General features: G+C 47.1%; 2 protein-coding genes across 2 annotated transcripts; both read right to left on the minus strand.

Moving 5' to 3' along the window:
* Nucleotides 1-825: 825 nt before the first annotated feature.
* Nucleotides 826-11616, minus strand: TM7SF2 (transmembrane 7 superfamily member 2). Its single transcript, XM_056852572.1, has 10 exons — nt 11517-11616; nt 11059-11255; nt 9684-9738; nt 7639-7833; nt 6331-6434; nt 6013-6132; nt 4343-4511; nt 3027-3107; nt 2515-2637; nt 826-1039 (listed from the first exon to the last, which is right to left on the minus strand). The coding sequence occupies exons 1-10, from the start codon at nt 11569-11571 to the stop codon at nt 879-881; spliced, it is 1260 nt and encodes a 419-aa protein (XP_056708550.1). The 5' UTR covers nt 11572-11616; the 3' UTR covers nt 826-878.
* A 2313-nt stretch (nt 11617-13929) lies between these two features.
* On the minus strand, nt 13930-18455 carry LOC130480816 (toll-like receptor 5). Its single transcript, XM_056853440.1, has 3 exons — nt 18350-18455; nt 15260-17192; nt 13930-14047 (listed from the first exon to the last, which is right to left on the minus strand). Exons 1-3 carry the CDS (start codon nt 18453-18455, stop codon nt 13930-13932), a joined length of 2157 nt encoding a protein of 718 aa, XP_056709418.1.
* Between the last annotated feature and the right edge of the window lie 216 nt (nt 18456-18671).

The following is an 18671-nucleotide window of genomic DNA, read 5'->3' on the forward strand; positions in this document are numbered from 1 at the left end:
AGAGAACTGTGACTGGCCCAAGGTCACCCAGCAGGCTTCATGTGGAGGAGTGGGGAAACCAACCTAATTCGCCAGGCTTCAGTCTGCCACTCATGTGAAGGAGTGCGAAACCAAACCCGGTTCTCCAGATTAGAGTCCACTGCTCTTAACCACTACACCACGCTGGCTTTAATGGTAGTGCTCTGTCTTCTACACAGCTTGATTGGTATCTGCCTCAGAAACTGTGCATCCTAGGAAGTTTTACTTTCTTTTTTTTTAATTTTAAAAAAATTTCCTTCTGGTTTCAGAGCTTGCAAACATATCTTCTGAAGTCCTACATGATAGAAAAGGACTTGTCCTGTTCACAAGTTCTTCAATAGACTTCTTTGCCCTTGTCCTGGGGTTGCAGAAACAGACCCAATGATTTTAACAGACCCAATGATATAAAAACCAAACACATTTGCATTATTAATTCCAGTCGTTGAATTTGGTTCTTTGTACAGTTAGAATATTTTGTCTGCCTGCTCCTGTCCATAAGCATCTGTCAGTTAGATCTGTACATACTCAGGTTTGTTTTTTTTAAAAATGGTAATTTCCAGATGAAAGTAACCTCGCAGGTTCTGACAGGTAAAAAAGAGTGGATTTTTCCATGGGAGAAGTAAGCCATGTTGGCTACGAAGGCAATGGTCTTTCAGTCCCAGGAAACTGTAAACGCCCCGATATCTGGAAACAGACTGGCAGAGGTTGTACCTGGCTGATGTGGGAGCCTGTAAGGACAGTAGAACCCCTCTGTCTTAGCCATCCAGGCAGTTTGGGCGTGAGATTCCCCACCGCCATGCAGAAAAAAGCTGATGGATGTGTGTCAATGTGATGAGAGCAATAGCCAGCCAAGCAGTGACTCAGTAGAGGTAAGGGAAGATCCGGTAAGGGACTCGGCGGCAATACTCCTGCCAGGCCAGGCCGTACTTCCTCAGGCACTGGTGCTCATCCCTGGCTTCCCGGTGGACCAGAAGCACAGTAAAGTAGAGGATGTAGAAATAAGGCAGGATGTGGCCGATGCCTGAGAAAGAGAAAGGTGAACAGAGAGAAGAAGAAGAGTTGGTTTTTATATGCTGACTTTCTCCACCACTTAAGGAAGAATCAAACCGGTTTACAATCACCTTCCCTTTCCCTCCTTACAACAGACACTCTATGAGGTAGGTGGAGCTAAGAGCGCTCTAAGAGAGCTGTGACTAGCCCAAGGTCACTCAGCTGGCTTCATGTGTAGGAGTGGGGAAACCAACCCGTTTCACCAGATTAGCGTCCACCGCTCATGTGGAGGAGCGAGGAATGAAACCCAGTTCTCCAGATTAGAGTCTACTGCTCCAAACCACTGCTCTTAACCACTACACCATGCTGGAAGAACGGGTGGATCTCTACCATTGCCCCAATAGAGTTGTCCCAATTTAGTATACAGGGTGGGATATAAAATCTAATAAGGAAGGGAGAGGGTTCTAAGGATGAAATTCCTAGATACACAGAACGTTAAATTGCAACCCCTCAGAAGTACGTTTTATGAGCACTTATAGGAATTTTTAAAAAATACTCAGAACTATTAACAGTAGGTTGGATCCAGACTAAACTGGAAATTTCCACTGACTCCTGCTTCCTGCTGCAGACCCCCGTAATGACATTCCTGAGGGCCCCCTATTCCCAGGACCAGCATTTTTTTGATATCGGGGTTGCCATGGGAGGAGGAAGACAGGGAAGTTCCATTCTGCCACTGAAAAAGTTAGTCTGGATCCAACCCAGGACTCACAAGTTCCTCCCTCCTTTTTAGTTTTGCAAGCAAAGAGATTTGTGCGTTTGGCATGCGCACATCTTGTTCAAAGGCCAATTGGTGAGCTTCCATAACAATAGGATGTAGAAATGTGGCTAAAGCTAAGCGGTTCTGGGGAATAAATATATGTGGTTTGGATTGAAACAAGACATAGCAATCCATCCTAACCCATTTTATTTATTTATAAGGGCTAGTGTGATATAGCGGCTAGCTAGAGAGTTGGACTAGGATATGGGAGATCCAGGTTCAAATCCACTTTGCATGAAGGAGCCACTCAGTCTTTCCCCCAGTGATGAGAACGATGTAAGCTGCTTTGGGTCCCCTATTGGGGTGGGGCATAAATGAAGTAAATAAATAGATTTAGACATTTATACCCTGCTTTTGGTATAATTACTAATGGTGCAATCCTATGTAGAGTTACTCCAGTCTAAGCCCATTGAAATGAATGGGTTCAGACTGATTAACTCTCCTTAGGATTGCCCTATATAAGGAGACCTAGAGCAGCTTATGTTCTCCACCCCTCCATTTTATCCTCAGAACAACAGCCCTGCGAGGTAGGCTAGGCTGAGAGCATGTGAATGGCCCAAGGTCACCCAGCAAGCTTTCTATGGCACAGTAGAATTAGAACCTGGGTCTCTTAGATCCTAGTGTAACCATTACACCACACCGATTACCCTGATTTAGGAGCTTTCTAGAGCCTTCTGATTTCCACTTACCACAGGGCAGGGACCAAGCAAAAGCCATGATGAGGTCCCCCAAATAGTTGGGATGCCGCACAAACCCCCACCACCCTGACACCAGCAGGCGCCGCCCCGTGGCTGTGGGGATGGTTCTGAGTCCTGGGACAGAGAAAGGTATTGATAGTTAGCAAATTCTGCATGATGGCAGATCCAACAGCCCACCCCCCCCCCCGCCCTGACACAAAAGCAGGAGCACTCCAGGAGACACTTTAAAAAATCCTGAGAGAGCTCTAAGCTGTGACTAGCCCAAGGTCACCCAGCAGGCTTCATGTAGAGGAGCGGGGAATCAAACTCGGTTATCCAGATTACAGTCTGCTGCTCTTAAGCACTACACCACACTGGCTTTCTCATTCCTCTATTACATGCTATATATTAAAGTTTTATAAAACTGCATGAGAGTCAGACAAGTCATCTCTTGTGAAAGCATGCTGGGGTCTGTACTGCACCTGGCACACAATAAACAGAAACCAGCTGTCAGAGTTACAGACCAGCTACTTTGGGGTCAGTAGGATTCCGACGGAAAGTGTTCTTCTGGGAGTTGGCGCTGCGGAAGATAGTATAGCCAAGGCCTGTAGGGGGAGGAGAGGGGTAAATGTGATGAATGGCCAGAGGGAATGTGATCACAGAAGAGGAGGCTAAGTACCAGTAGCAGAAATAAATCCACATTTACCCAAAGTGAAGACTGATTTTTCCCCCCACAAGGGCCATCAAAAAAAAGGGGGGGCATCTTGCATTTTCACACAAGTTACAAGTATGTACAGAAATAAAAAAAAACTTTTTGTGTATACAAGCATACCTCGGAGGTATTGCAGGTTTGGTTCCAGGCTATCGCAATAAAGCAAATCACACACATTTTTTTGGTTTCCCAGTGCTTATAAAAGTTGTTTACACTATACTGTAGTCTTATTAAGTGTGCAATAGCATGTCTTAAAAAACAGTGTAATGTAATAATAATTAGAAGTTTGAAATACTGCGAGAATTACCAGAATGTGACACAGAGACATAAAGTGTCTGTTGGAAAAATGGCGCCTGGAAAAATGTTCCAACGCTGTTGGAAAAATGGCACCAATAGACTTGCTCAAAATGCAATATCTGTGAGGCGTGATAAAGCGAAGGGCAATAAAACAAGGTATGCCTGTAACTTGGGGAGAAGGAGTCATCTGAAATTCATGGTCCTCTTCCTTTCAGGTAAATATGATCCTATGCAAAGTATTTAAATATACTGAAGCCTGCATACTTCGGTCAGCCCACAAAATATTGCTTTTCATGGTGCATAATTTTAAATTTGTTTTAGTACCCAGCTCTTTCGGTAATCAATGCTGCTTCACACATTACAGAGTATGCAGGTTGGGTCCTGACATAACACATTCAGACATGAGTTGCAAGTTCTCCTTGATGCCCATGGTATCCTGTGCTTCCTTCCCTTGCTATTGCACTCACCCCTGAAACTGGTTTTCAGAGGTACACTGCCTCTGAGCATGGAGGTTCCATTCAGCCATCATGTCTAACACCCATTGACCAACCTGTCTTCCAATCAATCGATTGATTAAAACTTATGATTAGACAAAGAGGACTTGAATTGGGCAGCAGCCTTGTTTTCATCCTAATCAAGGTCAATGAACAACAGAACCTTGGAGCACATGGTCTATTGGTCAGAACCTTTTGATGGCGGCTACTGGCAAAGTTCCCAAAAAGAGACCCCCGGGGGAGGAGATTTATTCCCTTGCTTGGCTGCGCTCTTTGGCACTGTTATTTCTGGGGCTGAGCCCTTTCGATGACAGCCGTCTTGATAGTCCCAACTTACCATTTAGCAGGACGATGCCTCCAGCCATCGGCAGGCTAAGCTTCTGTGGATGAGTGACCAGGAAGTAGGACTGGAGACTGTACAGAAAGGGCACCCAAGCCAGGTCCCCAAAAACCAGCATGAAGCCAAAACCTTCGTGCACTATGTCCATGGTGGTGAGGACGGCCTCCTTGAGAAAGAAACAAGGTGTGTTGAGGACAACTGGAGTGGGGCTGTGGCTCAGTGATAAATCACTTGCTTTGTGTGTAGAGGGATGCATTTGCAGCCTAGTGAACATCCGCATCAATGCCTATGCATGAACACTGTGGACGCGTGCAGCCAACTATAGCACACACTGTAGCAGCAGAGGTATACTGGTTGGTATCTTGTAGTACAGTTATGTTTTACTAGGACGCATGTGCCCTGACCTGGATGGCCCAGGTTAGCCTGATCTCATCAGATCTCGGAACCAGGGTTAGCCCTGGTTAGTATTTGGATGGGGGACCACCAAGGAATACCAGGGTCACAACGCAGAGGCAGGCAATGGCAAACCATCTCTGAATGGCCTCTTGCCTTGGCAGCACTTTCCACCACCAGTATGTATGTACCAAAATCACCCTCTTGGCTTTTCAAAACAGTGCAGGAGAGGGTATTGCAGAATGAATGAATGCAGCAGGTGGCACACAGCCCTCAGCAGTGGTTACGCACGGCAGAGAGGGCTGTAAAAGTGATCCTTGGGATGACAGTTGGGTTGTCCCTTTCGTGTGCGAAATAGTTGGAGGGTAAGTAAGCGGTCTTCAGAATGGTGCCTCTGGAGGCAATGACTCAAGGAAGCAAGTCTAACTGCATGCCGAGGGGCAAAGGCAAGCCTCCTCGGGAACATTCCTTGCTCCCAATACCCGAAGGCAACATCTCTACTTGTGTTTCTCTCCACAGGGGAGGGGCTGTGGCTCAGTGGTAGAGCATCTGCTTGGCATGCAGAAGGTCCCAGGTTCAATCCCCGGCATCTCCAGTTAAAGGGACTAGGCACGAAGGTGGTGCGAAAAACCTCTGCCTGAGACCCTGGAGAGCCGCTGCCAGTCTGAGTAGACAATACTGACTTCAATGGACTGAGGGTCTGATTCAGTATAAGGCAGTGTCATGTGTTCTTGTGTACCTTACCATGCCCGATGCAGCCCACAGCAGCCACGAATTGAGGCCTTCCAGATCCTTCACATACACCCCTGCCCACCTAGCCTGCCTTTCTGGAGTCCTAGGCAGGCTGCAAACACAAGACATTTCTTAAGTTTCTGGGCAAGCCTCCCTACTTGGTGAATGGTGGGCTGTATTCACTTGATGGGTGACCAGTTGTGTGGACCTGCAAAACCCACTCACAGGTAACACAGCCTTGCAAAGCAGTGCATATTTTGTGTGCCCGTGATCAATGTTGAAATGCTGGTATCAGACATTCAGCATCCTGCAAATCTCAGCATTTGAACTGTGTTGTGAGACAAGTTTCTAGCACTCATAGAGCTAAAATACAGCCCTGTCTCCAATCCCTGGCTGCTCTGAAACCGATGAGAGCACAGTCTAGGACTTCAAACTCTTTGTTCTCACAAGGATTAGTGGGGAGATGGGGGGCAGAAATCACCGCAAAGGAACCCTCACCAAACTTTCAGGCCAGCATGGATCTCTCAACGTGTAGAACCTACCTCATTCCAAAGGGAATCCACTACATAGAGAAGCTGGAATCCATTGACAAGAATCATGGCCAAGGAAGGATTACCCCTCAGCTCCGTCTCCTTCACTAACATACCCATGTTGACCAGGGCCTGAGAGACAAGAGAAATGAGAAAAGCTTCAACCACAGGATGTTTGTAGGTCATTGCCCTGATCTGATCCAAAAGGATTCCTGGTCAAAGTCCTCAGGGCAGCCACATGGGGGACATGAGAACATGGCAACAGGTGAAACAGCCCTCAGTTATATAAGCCCTCCTGCTTTCTCTTCCCCCCGCGTCAAGCACACCTACCCAGCCAAGGAGACCTGGGCGCAGCTCACAGAAAAACTTAAGGTCAAAGGTACCGATGCGAGGGTTCAGCTCGTGGCCCATGAAGAAGTCATAAATGGGGTTTCCTGGGGAGGAGGAGGCAGAGGAAAATGTGATAAAGGGAACTATTCTCAAAAATGAGGTGGAGAACATTTCAGGCTCCTGGGAGACCCTGCCCGCAAAGTCTCCATGCGTTAGAATCAACAAGCACACACACACGCAGGAGGGTCCGTTGTGAAACCACAAACCTTTACCCTGACTGCAAGTTATGCCACCTTTTTAGGTAGCGTCACCCCGTGGAATGCTATGGAGTGGTTCCATGGGGCTCGCAAGCAAGGGCAGCATTCTGGCTTCGGTGGAGGAGCAGGATCCTGCCATGGAGGCGGCGCAGTGGTGCTGCCTCCAGCTGCAGCCTAACCCCCACCCCCACCCCAGGAATGGGCTATAAGTCAGGCTCAGAGCGGCTTTCAACCATTTAACAGTTAAAACAATCTTTGTGTTACAACAAAGTTATCAGCAACAATCAGATAAAACTGATTGCTCGAGACTGTTTATTGCTTAATAATAAAAGCTAAGTGAGGGGAGGCATGATAGCCATGTTTAAATATTTGAAGGGATGTCATGTTGATGAGGGAACTAGCTTGTTCTCTGTTGCTCCAGAGACAGAGTAATGGATTTAAACTAATAGAAAAGTGATTCCACCTAAATATTAGGAAGAACTTCCTGACAGTGAGGGCTGTTCGAGGTTGGAATGCACTGCCTCAGAGGGTGGTGGAGTCCCTGTCTTTGGAGGTCTTTAGGCAGAGGCTGGATGGCCATCTGTCGGGAGTGCTTTGATTGTGGGATCCTGCATGGTGGGGGGAGGGTTGGGGTCCCTGCGGATGTGTGTGGGGGAGGTAGTTGTTAATTTCCTGCATTGTGCAGGGGGTTGGACTAGATGACCCTGGTGGTCCCTTCCAACTCTATGATTCTATGATGCTATTTACCTCCATGCCATGCAAAGCTGCACCTGCTCATTTCACCACTTCAGGCCTCTATTAAAGGACAGGGACGTTATTTTCTCCAGGTTACTGGCAACCCTGAACTGTTGCAGGAATGTTCTTATGTGATTCCCACCCCCCCTTCCAAACCCTCTACAGCATGTTGGTGCATGTGTTCAGGCAAGTACTTACGCACAAATTGCCTACATTAGGAAGTCCAAAGGGCCTCCGTCTCCCTTTTTGGAGTTCCTGGTGGACACTTCTGTCCCTTTGAACTGACACGTGAGATGTCATGGAACGTAGAGCTCACCTGAATTCCCACCTGGAGCCAGCGCTGTCCCGGGAGCAAGTAGGGCTTTGACGTAGAGGAGGAAGCTGAGTCCAAAAGCAAGAACAGACGCAGCGAAGGCGAGTTGCAATAAGTGGTCATATATGTAACTGAGGCGCAGCCCTGCAACCATGCTGACCCCCAGCACCAACGCTGTGATCCACATGGCGTGGATCCCTGCTGAGGGAAAAAAGGGTTTAGGCAGAAGCAGAACCGGCTGCCCTGAGGCTGTCCCAGGCATAGATGCGAGCACACGAAGCTGCCTTCTGCTGCCGGTCCAAACAGACAAGAGTGATCTTTAATAGTCCAAGGGTCTGACTCAGAATAAGGCAGATTCTTCAACAGATTAAACAATTATATCTGTAGCAAAGTATAATAGTGGGGAGGGCTAGGCAGTGGTCCTTGTTATGATGATGAGAATGATAATGATAATGAGGAGAAGAAGAAGAAGAGTTGGTTTTTATATGCCGACTTTCTCTACTACTTAAGGAACAATCAAACCAGCTTACAATCACCTTCCCTTCCCCTCCCCACCACAGACACCCCATGAGGTAGGTGGGGCTGAGAGAGCTCTAAGAGAGCTGTGACTAGCCCAAGGCCACCCAGCTGGCTTCATGTGTTGGAGTCGGGAAACAAACCCAGTTCTCCAGAGTCCACCTCTCCAAACCACCCCTCTTAACCACCACACCACGCTGGCTCTCGTTACAAGCATGAAATGCTGGAGGGACCTCCTTAGGTGGGCCACATTTTCAGAGTGCTGGAGCACAAGGGACCTCAGTCTGATCCAGCATCCATGATCACAGGGGCACAGGAAAGCAATATTAACTGGACTAGAATCATAGAGTTGGAAGGGGCCATACAGGCCATCTAGTCCAACCCCCTGCTTAATGCAGGATCAGCCTAGAGCATCCCTAACAAGTGTTTGCCCAGCCTCTGCTTAAAGACTGCCCATGAAGGGGAGCTCACCACCTCCCTAGGTAGCTGATTCCACCATTGAACAATTCTTACTGTAAAAAATTTCCCCCCTAATATCCAGCCAGTACCTTTCCGCCCACAATTGAAACCCCTTATTGCGAGTCCTATCCTCTGCTGCCCACAGGAACAGCTCCCTGCCCTCCTCTAAGTGACAGCCCTTCAGATACCCAGCAATTATGTCCCCTGCCCCAACCTCCTCTTCTCCAGAGTAAACATTCCCACCTCCCTCAGCCTTTCCTCATAGGGCTTGGTCTCCTATTCCCTGCTTGTGAGAAGAAAATATCAAACATATCATTTTGGGGCATAAAAATTATATTTGCCTCCAGGTGACATATAGACAAACACAGTGCATCAAATATCATACAGTCGCTGAGCCCCCTCCTCAAGCTCTGCCTCAAATCTCCAGGAATTTCCCAAGCTGGAGCTGGTAGTGTCCCCGCCTTCAGAGATGAGGCAGGGAGCAACCAAAGACAGGGCTTTTTCAGTAGTGGCACCTCGCTTCTTGAATGCTCTTACCCTTGAGGTTCACCTAGTGCCTACGTGGTTTTCTTTTTAGGCACCAGGCCAAAACATCTCAGTTCAACCAAGCTTTTAATTAAGAAGTTGCTGTTTTGAAATAATTCAGTAGTGTGCTTTTAGTGTGAAACTGTTAAATTCATTTTAAGATGCTCAATGGCTGTTTTTTTTTTTTTTAACTTTGCAAAACAATGCTCTAGCGTCTAGCTGCTAGATATTGCTTCCCTCCATAACTGACCCCTCCTCCTTGGATCATACACAAGGTTGCCAGCTCTGGGTTGGAAAATACTTGGAGATGTTGTGGGTTGAGCCTGAGGAGGATGGGGTTTAGGGAGGGGAGGGACTTCCGTTGGGGTATAATGCCATACAGTTCACCTTCCAAAGCAGCCATTTTCTCCAGGTGAACTGATCTCTGTCACCTGGAGATCAGTTGTAATAGTAGGAGACCTCCAGCCACCGCCTGGAGGTTGGCCACCTTAATCATACAACTTGTCTCACAAGCTCCAGCCTCGCTTCCATTTTCCAGGGGTACCCACCATTCACACGGTACTGGAGCCGGCTCTTGTCTCGAAGAACAGTCCCTTCTGTGACCTGTTTGAAAATATACAAGATGAAGCAAGGAAAGCTTCATTAGTGGAAGATCCTTCTGGAGACACAAACCATGGCGATTGCTGTCGATGCTCTGTGCTTGCCTCGAGGGACTTGCTCACAGTGTTACACATACATTCATACACACATTCGGGTTGGGAGGAGTGTGCCAGTGACAGGCAGGGGCCAGCAACGTCTGGAGGAAAGGTCTGGAGGAAAGTCCTATGAGGAAAGGTTGGAGGAACTGGGTATGTTTAGCCTGAAGAGGAGAAGACTGAGAGGGGATATGATAACCATGTCCAAGTACTTGAAGGGCTGTCATATAGAGGAGGGTGCCGGGTTGTTTTCTGTTGCCCCAGAAGGTCGGACCAGAACCAATGGGTTAAAATTAAATCAAAAGAGTTTCCGCCTAGACATTAGGAAGGATTTTTTAACAGTTAGAGCAGTTCCTCAGTGGAACAGGCTTCCTCGGGAGGTGGTAAGCTGTCCTTCCCTGGAGGTTTTTAAGCAGAGGCTAGATGGCTATCTGTCAGCAATGCTGATTCTGTGACCTTAGGCAGATCATGAGGGAGGGCACCTTGGCCATCTTCTGGTCATTGGGTGTGTGTGGGGGGGAGGTAGTTTGGAATTTCCTGCATTGTGCAGGGGGTTGGACTTGATGACCCTGGTGGTCCCTTCCAACTCTATGATTCTACGTATTCACTGCAAGCCAGTTCCCCATGTCTGTAAAATGGGTTCTAGAAACTTATGTCTGCACCCGCCACCACTGTTGTTATTTTTTTTGTTTTTACTTTATGGATATCTTTTTTAAAAGTTTTCTTTCTTTGATTTTTTTTTTTAATATCCTGCAAAAAAACAAACGTCTGTAAAATGGAATGAAAAGTGGCTAGCATGATCAGAATGTCTTGGTTATTATATTGGGAGCTAAACTTTCCTCCGAAGAACTTAGCGCAAAGAGCCCTGCGAAGTAGGCCATGTTTTAAGTGACTTGCATCAAACACCCTTCCTAGGGTTGCCAACTTCCAGGTAGTAGCTGGAGATCTTCCTCTCTTACAACTGATCTCCAGCCGATAGAGATCTGCTCACCTGGAGAAAATGGCTGCTTTGGCAATTGGACTCTATGGCATTGAAGTCCCTCCCCTCCCCAAACTCCTCCCTCCTCAGACTCCGCCCCAAAAACCTCCTGTCAGTGGCAAAGAGGGACCTGGCAACTCTTCCCCCCTCCCCATTATCCTTCAAGCATCAACCAGGCCTCCTTCCAAAGCCAGGCAATGGAGTCTATACATTCCAGGCTAAGCAAAAGAAAGGCCTGGGTCTTCTTACCTTCCCCAAAGGTAGCATATACAGCAGAGCCTGCAGGCCTATCCAAGCCAAGACCAGGGCAAAGTCCTGGGGGTTCCACAGGGAGTGGGGTGTGGGCAAAGGCAAGGGGAAATTCAAGAGGCTGGCCTGCTCCGTCCTGCAAGTCAGTAGCAGGGCAAAGACGGTGGCAGGCATTAGGATGAGGAGGGAGGCAGCCCCTGCAACAAAAAAGATGGGGTGGTTAGAAAGGGGGAAGCTGTAGTGCCTTGGGAAGGGAAGCCAAGGGCCCAGCCCAGCACCCAGCTTTGTCAATGGGGAGGTAACAAGATAGATATCTGGGATGAAAAATTAAAAAGGTATTTTTGCTCCCTGCGACAGCCATATTTGGAGGGGTCAGAAAAACCCAGAGGACACCTGGGCTCCTTGTCTGTTTTGCCCCCCCCCCCCCGCTTCAGCCTACCCCAAGATTTCCTCCTTACCTAGAATGCCCCCAAATTCCAGTTCTTTGGTGCGGGGGATCTTGTGTCGATCCATTGTTCTCTTGACCAGGTGCCAAATCAGCTGTTGAGAGTGGGCAACGCCACCGGAGGCCCCCCTGTGCTCGTTTTAAGTCTCGACTTGCATATAATGGGGAGGTCTTATTCATGAGCCACGTGCCTGAGAAAAGAATCCATTTAGCCCAAGTTGTATTTTTTCTTCTTGGGGATCCAATTAAGCTCTCGTCATATGAATTAGTTACCCCTGGCTAAGGACCAGCTACTGTCTCATGCTTACAGTCGTGGAGAGGATTAGAACTCCCTCCCTGAATTTCATTCTGCCTTCTGACAGTGCCTTAAATGAGAGCTGGGTGGTGGTGGTAAATTAACTCTGGCGTTTTTCTTCTTTTAGAAATGAATCACCGGAAGAACATGCATGGAGCCCTTTTCTCTCTTGGTGATGAATAAACGCCAGCCGGCCAGCCGGCCTTCCTACACAACCGGGATTATTGGCTCATGGTTGGAATTCCAGAGCAGAGGATATAGCTTTCAAACTGCTGTGGAGTACTGTCTGATGTCTTTGTTTGAAATTAAAAATGGTAAGCATGCCCCTGAGCACATGCAGAGTGCTCCTACCTTCCTGCTGAGTTAAATACTACCTTCCAATTTCTTTCCTATTAAACCCTATAGGTCCCAAACTCAGCAAAAGCAGGTATTTGCTCACAGTAAATATCCCAGTGTAGTATGTATATATACATACATATATTGGTGCGTGTGTGTCACTGGCAACCAAGATCAAGATGATTCATGCCATCGTATTCCCTATTGCTATGTATGGATGTGAAAGCTGGACATTGAAGAAAGCTGATAGGAAGAAAGTAGATTCCTTTGAAATGTGGTGTTGGAGAAGACTAAAGAGTGTTACGGATACCACGGATTGCCAAAAAACAAATCAGTGGGTTACAGACCAAATCAAGCCTGAACTGACCCTAGAAGCTAAAATGACTAATCTGAGGCTGTCGTACTTTGGTCACATTATGAGAAGATTAGAGTCACTGGAAAAGACAATCATGCTAGGAAAAGTAGAAGGCAGCAAGAAAAGAGGAAGACCCAACAAGAGATGGATTGACTCTATAAAGGAAGCCACAGCCCTCAATTTGCAAGACCCAAGCAAGGCTGTTAATGATAGGACATTTTGGAGGACATTGATTCATAGAGTCGCCATGAGTTGGAAGCGACTTTAGGACACTTAACACACACACATACACTATGTATATATTTAAGTATCAGCAAATCCTAAGTATGCTTCCCTTCAGTGCTCACCTCCTTTAGGTAGCGAGTGTAGAAGCAGATTAACACCCCCACTGCTCTTCTCATAATAGGCTTTCACCAGTATCAAGTCCCCCCATTTCCAGGGTTTATCCCTGAAAGTCACTTAATACATGAATCGGCCTTATACTGAGTGAAATATAGGATAATCTAGCTCCATGTTCTCTACTCTGGCTGCAGTTTTCCAGGTTCCCAGGCAAAGAACGCCTCCCCTCTCAATATCTGAGACCCTCTAACTGAAGATACCAGGAACCGAACGAGGGACAACTTCTGTGTACTCAGCACGTACACTACCCCCAAGCCACAACCTCTCCCAAGGTGCATGACCACTGTGCCTCTGATCATGTTGCGAGAGCTCATTCTTGGAGTAAGGATCCCAGCCTCTCCACCCACTTCTGGCAAGCTTTTGGCAAAAGAAGCGCCACTGCCCATCTGCCCTCGAGGAGAGATCATGCCAATGCCTTGCCCGCACTGGATGTTTCCAAACCTATTAAATAAGTCTCAAAGACAGCCAGCATGGTGAGATCAGGAAGTAAACTTCAGCGTCTTCAGAACTTATTTGACTCACAATCCAAGTGCCGTCCTGGTGTGATTTTCATTCAGACTATCGCTTCCAGATCCTTCCCCCCGCCTGCCAAGCGGGGTTCTGGCACTTTCACGGTGTAGCATTTAAAACATGCGGGATCGGGATCTGCCTCGGCCCCAGTTCCCTGTCTCCAACAGTGGGTAGCCAAGAGCCCCGGCAGGGAAAGATGGAAACGGCCATACATCCCCTCTTGCTGTCTGACCCCAGCATCTCATACTTGGTGGGGGGTGGGATACCCTGCCCTGAAGTGCTGCAGTCCAACCCCTTCAAGCAGTCCCGGTCTTACCTGTCCGGACTGAAAAGGACTCAGGTAGGTTCCTGGCTGAGGACCCCAGATCTTGCTCACCTGTGCGTCAAGGTTGCAGCAAATCCCCCCCACCACGTCTTCCCATACTGTCCCTATCCGGCATTAGCCAATCGCATCCTAGGAGGAGAACGACATCTCAGGCTGGGGAACCTATCAGGGGCCGGGGGGAGTGTCCGGCTTGCTAGCAGCGCTGGTCAGTTCAGCTGCCCTGCCTTGGCAGGGTTCGTGATGAGCGGCGCGATCGGCAAGGGGAAGGCAGAAGGCGGCAGCTGCCCACGTCCCAGGGAGCCCGGGGGACTGATGCTGCGATGCCTTAAGGAGGCGGAGGACAAGCAGGCGTTTGAACCCGTGTAAAATACTGGAAAAGGCAGTCATGCTAGGAAAGTCACTGGAAAAGCAGGAGTCACTGGAAAAGGCAGTCATGCTAGGAAAGGTTGAGGGCAGCAGGAAAAGAGGAAGACCCAACAAGAGATGGGTTGGTTCTTGTAGGTGATCCGGGCTGGGTGACCGTGATTTGCCGCTCTCTTAAAAAAGAAAAGAAGAAAAAAAAAGAATATATTGTTGTTGTTTTTTAATATCACAATGATTTGCATCCTGCAATAACATTGTTCTATGATAGAAACATTATTTTTCTTAACCAAATAACTAATTAGTACTAGCAATACAGGAGAGCTGAACACTGCAGATCCTCTACCACTGAGCCACAGCCCCTCATAATATAGTCAGCCCCCCCTCCTTTTTTTCTTATTGCTTGTCTTTTATTTGACTGTGACCCTGTAGCCAGGTTAATCTCCTTTAAAGTTCTGTATGGGGATTAGGTTTAAAAAAGAAACACTACGAAATGTAGGCATTGCTTTGCAACATTTATAATATAATCACTAAAATGGTTTATATTATTGCCATTATTAAAAAGGAGGATGTCTTTAGTTAAAAGGCTTAACTGGTTTATTTATACATTTTATATCCTCTTTCTCTAACAACGACTCATGGTGTCTTTTACTGTTTTCGAAAGGATTCTTGAGCGGAATCACTGTAAAAGTGCAACATAATGTTATACAATTCATCAATCACAATCTCATCACAAGCAAAATAGAGCAAAGTAAAACTACAACAATTTTGCACTGTTATATACCATTTATTTACTTCATTTTCTTTGTCCGCCTTTCTCAATGAGACTCAAAGTGTATTACAACTAAAGAATAATAAAATACATACCACTGACACAGAATTCAAGAACACCGCGCTACAAACACAGTATAATACAGACAAACAAACCCAGAGTTGCAGGACTGGAGATCAATGAAGTGAAACATTATATAAAACCAATCATCATGTGAACAAAGCTGGATTACAAAAATTAGAAAACAAGGCAATAAATATAGCGTAAGATATACAATGAAGACTGACTTAAGTGGCTAATAGTGGTATAACCTTTGTATATGCAAGTTGTTGTATATTAAGACAGAGTATGAACTGAACGTTGTATGTGGAAGTAGTTACAACCAATAAGTACTGTCATTTTACCACGCATCACAGTGTTGATGGAGGAACCAGGACAAGGAGACCTGTGTGAAATAGGGAGTCGTAAGAATGCAAGGGATCCCTGCTGTCACAGATCTTTTCAGTGCCATGCTATTGGCCTGCAACCAGGCCTGCAAGTCGGCAAGCCCACAGTGGCACAACAAGGTCAATTCTTGCAGTTCCAAGGTCTGCAGCTGTACCAGTGGCTGGAATATGGATGGTGAGAGGGTCATCATAGGGTTCCCACGGAGGCTGAGGGTGCGCAAAGACTGCAGGCCAAGGAATACTACCTCTGGAAGTAAGGACAGGAGGTTCTCAGAGAGGTCCAGAGTCTGCAGAGACACTAGCCCCTGGAAGAGACCCTTAGGCAAGGTCTTGAGGCTGCTGGAACTGAGGTTCAGGGCCATCAACCTCTCCAAATGATGGAAGATGCCCACACACTTTCCTGCTTTCCAGACACCTGCCAGGTCGTTATGGGAAAGATCCAGTTCTTTGAGGTGAATGGGGCCTCCCTGGATCCTGAAGCATCTTGCCAAGTGGTTGCTTGAGAGATTCAGAAAAAGCAATGAGGGAATCTTCCCCAGCTGCTCCCAGAGCTGCCCCAGGTCACTCAGACGGTTGGAGGAGAAGTCAAGGTGTGTCAGGTTCTGGCTTAGACGCTCAATGCCCCAAGCGTCTCTGATCCTGTTCTGCCCTAGCATCAGACGCTGTAGAGATGGGAGTTTACCCTTCGGTACCTGTGAGAGAGCATTGTCCTGTAAGTCAAGGATTTGCAAGAAATCCAGCTCCACGAGGGCATCCTGTTGAACAGTTCCAATGTGGTTGGACTTCAGGATGAGATAGTGGAGAGGTGATGACCTCAGACTTTTCAGGGCCTTTGTGTACAGCTCCCCAAGAAGGTTGTTGGATAGATCAAGAACATGCAGTTGATTCAACTTGATGAAGGCCCCATCATGGATCTCGGTAATCTGATTGGACCTCAAAAGCAGGACGTGGAGATCTGGGAACGCTGAGAAGGCAGAGGGGACTAGTTCGTTCAAGAAACCATGGGACATGTCTAGAGAGAAGGTGCCACTATCACGTAGCCCAGAAAATGTCCTGGCCGAAATGTCCTTCAGGTTACGGAAACCAAATGAGCTTCCAATGGCCCCTGAGTGTTGCATCCTGAGGTTCTGGATCCATGTGCCACTTAAGCTTGTGAAAAACTGCTCAACTTGCATCACATTCCATGGATTGCCAGAGATGTCCAGAGTTCCCAGTGTGATGTTGTGGAAAGGGTTTGTACAAGTGTGGGGGTAACGTAAACGGTTAGAAGACAGGTCGAGCAAGGCAAGATGGCGCCCTTTGAGGTTTTGTAGGTCATCCCCACAAATCCTCTCAATTCTGTTGAGCTTCAGCTGCAGGAAGCTCAGCCTTCCAAGCTGTTGAAAGGTTGGATCAGGCCTCAGTTTCTGGATACGATTTCCAGTAAGATCCAGTCTCTTCAGGGACACCAAATCCTGGAAGTATCTTCTTTCTAACACCTTCTCATCAAAGCCATTAACATCCAAGAGTAACACCTCAAGTTTAGTCAGGCCTGCAAAAGCATCTGGGTGTAGTGTTACATTCCTGTTGCCTCCAAGGTCCAGGAATGTGATACTAGTCACATTCTGAAAGGCCCTCTCTCCAACAAAGAGGGATCCTCCCAGCTGCTTCCCAAAGGACAAAATCTGCAGGGAATCCATTTGGGGCAAGGTAGAATTCAAGATGGTGGAGAACCGGTTAAAATTCAGCAGGAGGACCTGAACAGAGAGGTCAACTTCAGGAACCGTACTGTGGCTTTGACCTTGGCAATTGGCTGCCAGCCAAAAATTCATCATGGTATGATGGCAGTGGCGTGAGGCATCTGTGGTGTAGCCCAAGACAGTCAGCGAAAGGATGGCCGTACAAAAGAGGACTGTAAATGAAAGATAAGGTTATTTATTCATTTGCCATTAATCATCTAGGTACACTAGTCCTATAAACGACAATTCCCAGAGTTCCCTTGATTGCTGGCATAGTTTAGCGTCTGTCACTGTAAGGGTGGAAGTCCTTAGTTCAAACTTTACCTTTACCATTAAGTCATTCTAGCGGTGTCATTCTAAGGATTTTTCCCGGGAGTAAATCCTATTGGGTAGGATTCTGGGAAGACCTGCTAGAGGAGGGCACTGTTACAGTGCCATCTTAAGCAGAGGGGCTGTGGCTCAGTGGTAGAGCATCTGCTTGGCATGCAGAAGGTCCCAGGTTCAATCCCCGGGATCTCCAGTTAAAGGGACTAGGCAAGTAGGTGATGTGAAAGACCTCTATTTGAGACCCTGGAGAGCTGCTGCTGGTCTGAGTAGACAATACTGACTTTGATGGATCTGATTCAGTAGAAGGCAGCTTACTGTGTACTCCCTTCTTTTTCCATTTACTTCAGTGGGAGTAGGAGTGTAGCATGATTTTGAGGCTCTGAGGAGGGCAAGGTTTGGGGAATGCACACTATTTGAATCTTTGAACAATGCAATAGTAACACAGAATGTATAAAAATGATGCATAGTGATAGATGCTGTAGTTAACAAATGTTAGTCTCTTGATATAACAAAAGCCCTCCTTGACATGTGAGAAGTGAATATCTTTATATATGCATTTGAGTGACTCCTGATGACGATGCGGGTCGAAACAGGGCGTTACCCAGACCCCTGTAGTTCTGTTTCTACATCATATTGGTTCATTCTTATGACCTGTAGTCTACTCAAAGAAGATCGTGCATCCTTAGGATACTAATCCTCGAGCGCGTTAAATGAGGACTTTGTCGTTCTGACTTACCTGTACTCTGGAGAATTTATAACACAAACGGGAAGTCGATTAATTTGTTTTGGATTTTTGTATGTTGCTGTGGATATTTTCCAATTGACTTACTAACTACTTGGAGGTTGGCAACCCTATATAAAGGGGAGGATGAAGGGACTCAGACAGTGATCCCTGGTAGAAAAATAGGCAGGCTAGGCGGGTCTTCTAGCTCTATTTGTGAAATGCTGGAGGGCAGGAAGCTCTCTTGCTCAGCTCCAGGCAGATGGCCCATTGGCCTCTCACCAGCTTGGTTGCTATGGCTGTGGCCAACCTTGGCCTTCACATTTGCCTGCCCTGAACTGTCCTGCTGTTTTTTGTTGCTGTGAAGTATCCTGAAGAGAAGGGTCATCGCACACCTTTAACCTTTTTTTTGTGTGTGTGACCACAAAAGTACATCAGGAGGAAACCTTTAACTCAACTGTCAGCTAGTTAGAGCCGAAGGGAACTGGAACACTATCAGGTCTCTAGAGAGGCGGCATATACTTTTGTGATATAAGAATAAATAAAGAAGCGAAACTACTCTTGCAGAGAGGCTGAATACCAGCACTTCTTAGAACAGCAAGCT

This window comes from Euleptes europaea, chromosome 7 (genome assembly GCF_029931775.1).
Source record: "Euleptes europaea isolate rEulEur1 chromosome 7, rEulEur1.hap1, whole genome shotgun sequence".
Classification (NCBI taxonomy): domain Eukaryota; kingdom Metazoa; phylum Chordata; class Lepidosauria; order Squamata; family Sphaerodactylidae; genus Euleptes; species Euleptes europaea.

Bases quoted from the DNA above. Each gene is read 5' to 3' on its own strand.
- TM7SF2 (XM_056852572.1), bottom strand. From the start codon at position 11,571: ATGGATCGACACAAGATCCCCCGCACCAAAGAACTGGAATTTGGGGGC. The intron at 11,256-11,516 runs GTAAGGAGGAAA...TTTTTGTTGCAG, and splicing joins GGAATTTGGGGGCATTCTAG to GGGCTGCCTCCCTCCTCATC. The intron at 3,108-4,342 runs GTAAGTTGGGAC...CTCCCCCTACAG, and splicing joins AGGCATCGTCCTGCTAAATG to GCCTTGGCTATACTATCTTC.
- LOC130480816 (XM_056853440.1), bottom strand. From the start codon at position 18,455: ATGACCCTTCTCTTCAGGATACTTCACAGCAACAAAAAACAGCAGGAC. The intron at 17,193-18,349 runs GTGAGAGGCCAA...TTTCATTTACAG, and splicing joins CAGCCATAGCAACCAAGCTG to TCCTCTTTTGTACGGCCATC. The intron at 14,048-15,259 runs GTAAAATGACAG...CGCCTCCTTAAG, and splicing joins CATCAACACTGTGATGCGTG to GCATCGCAGCATCAGTCCCC.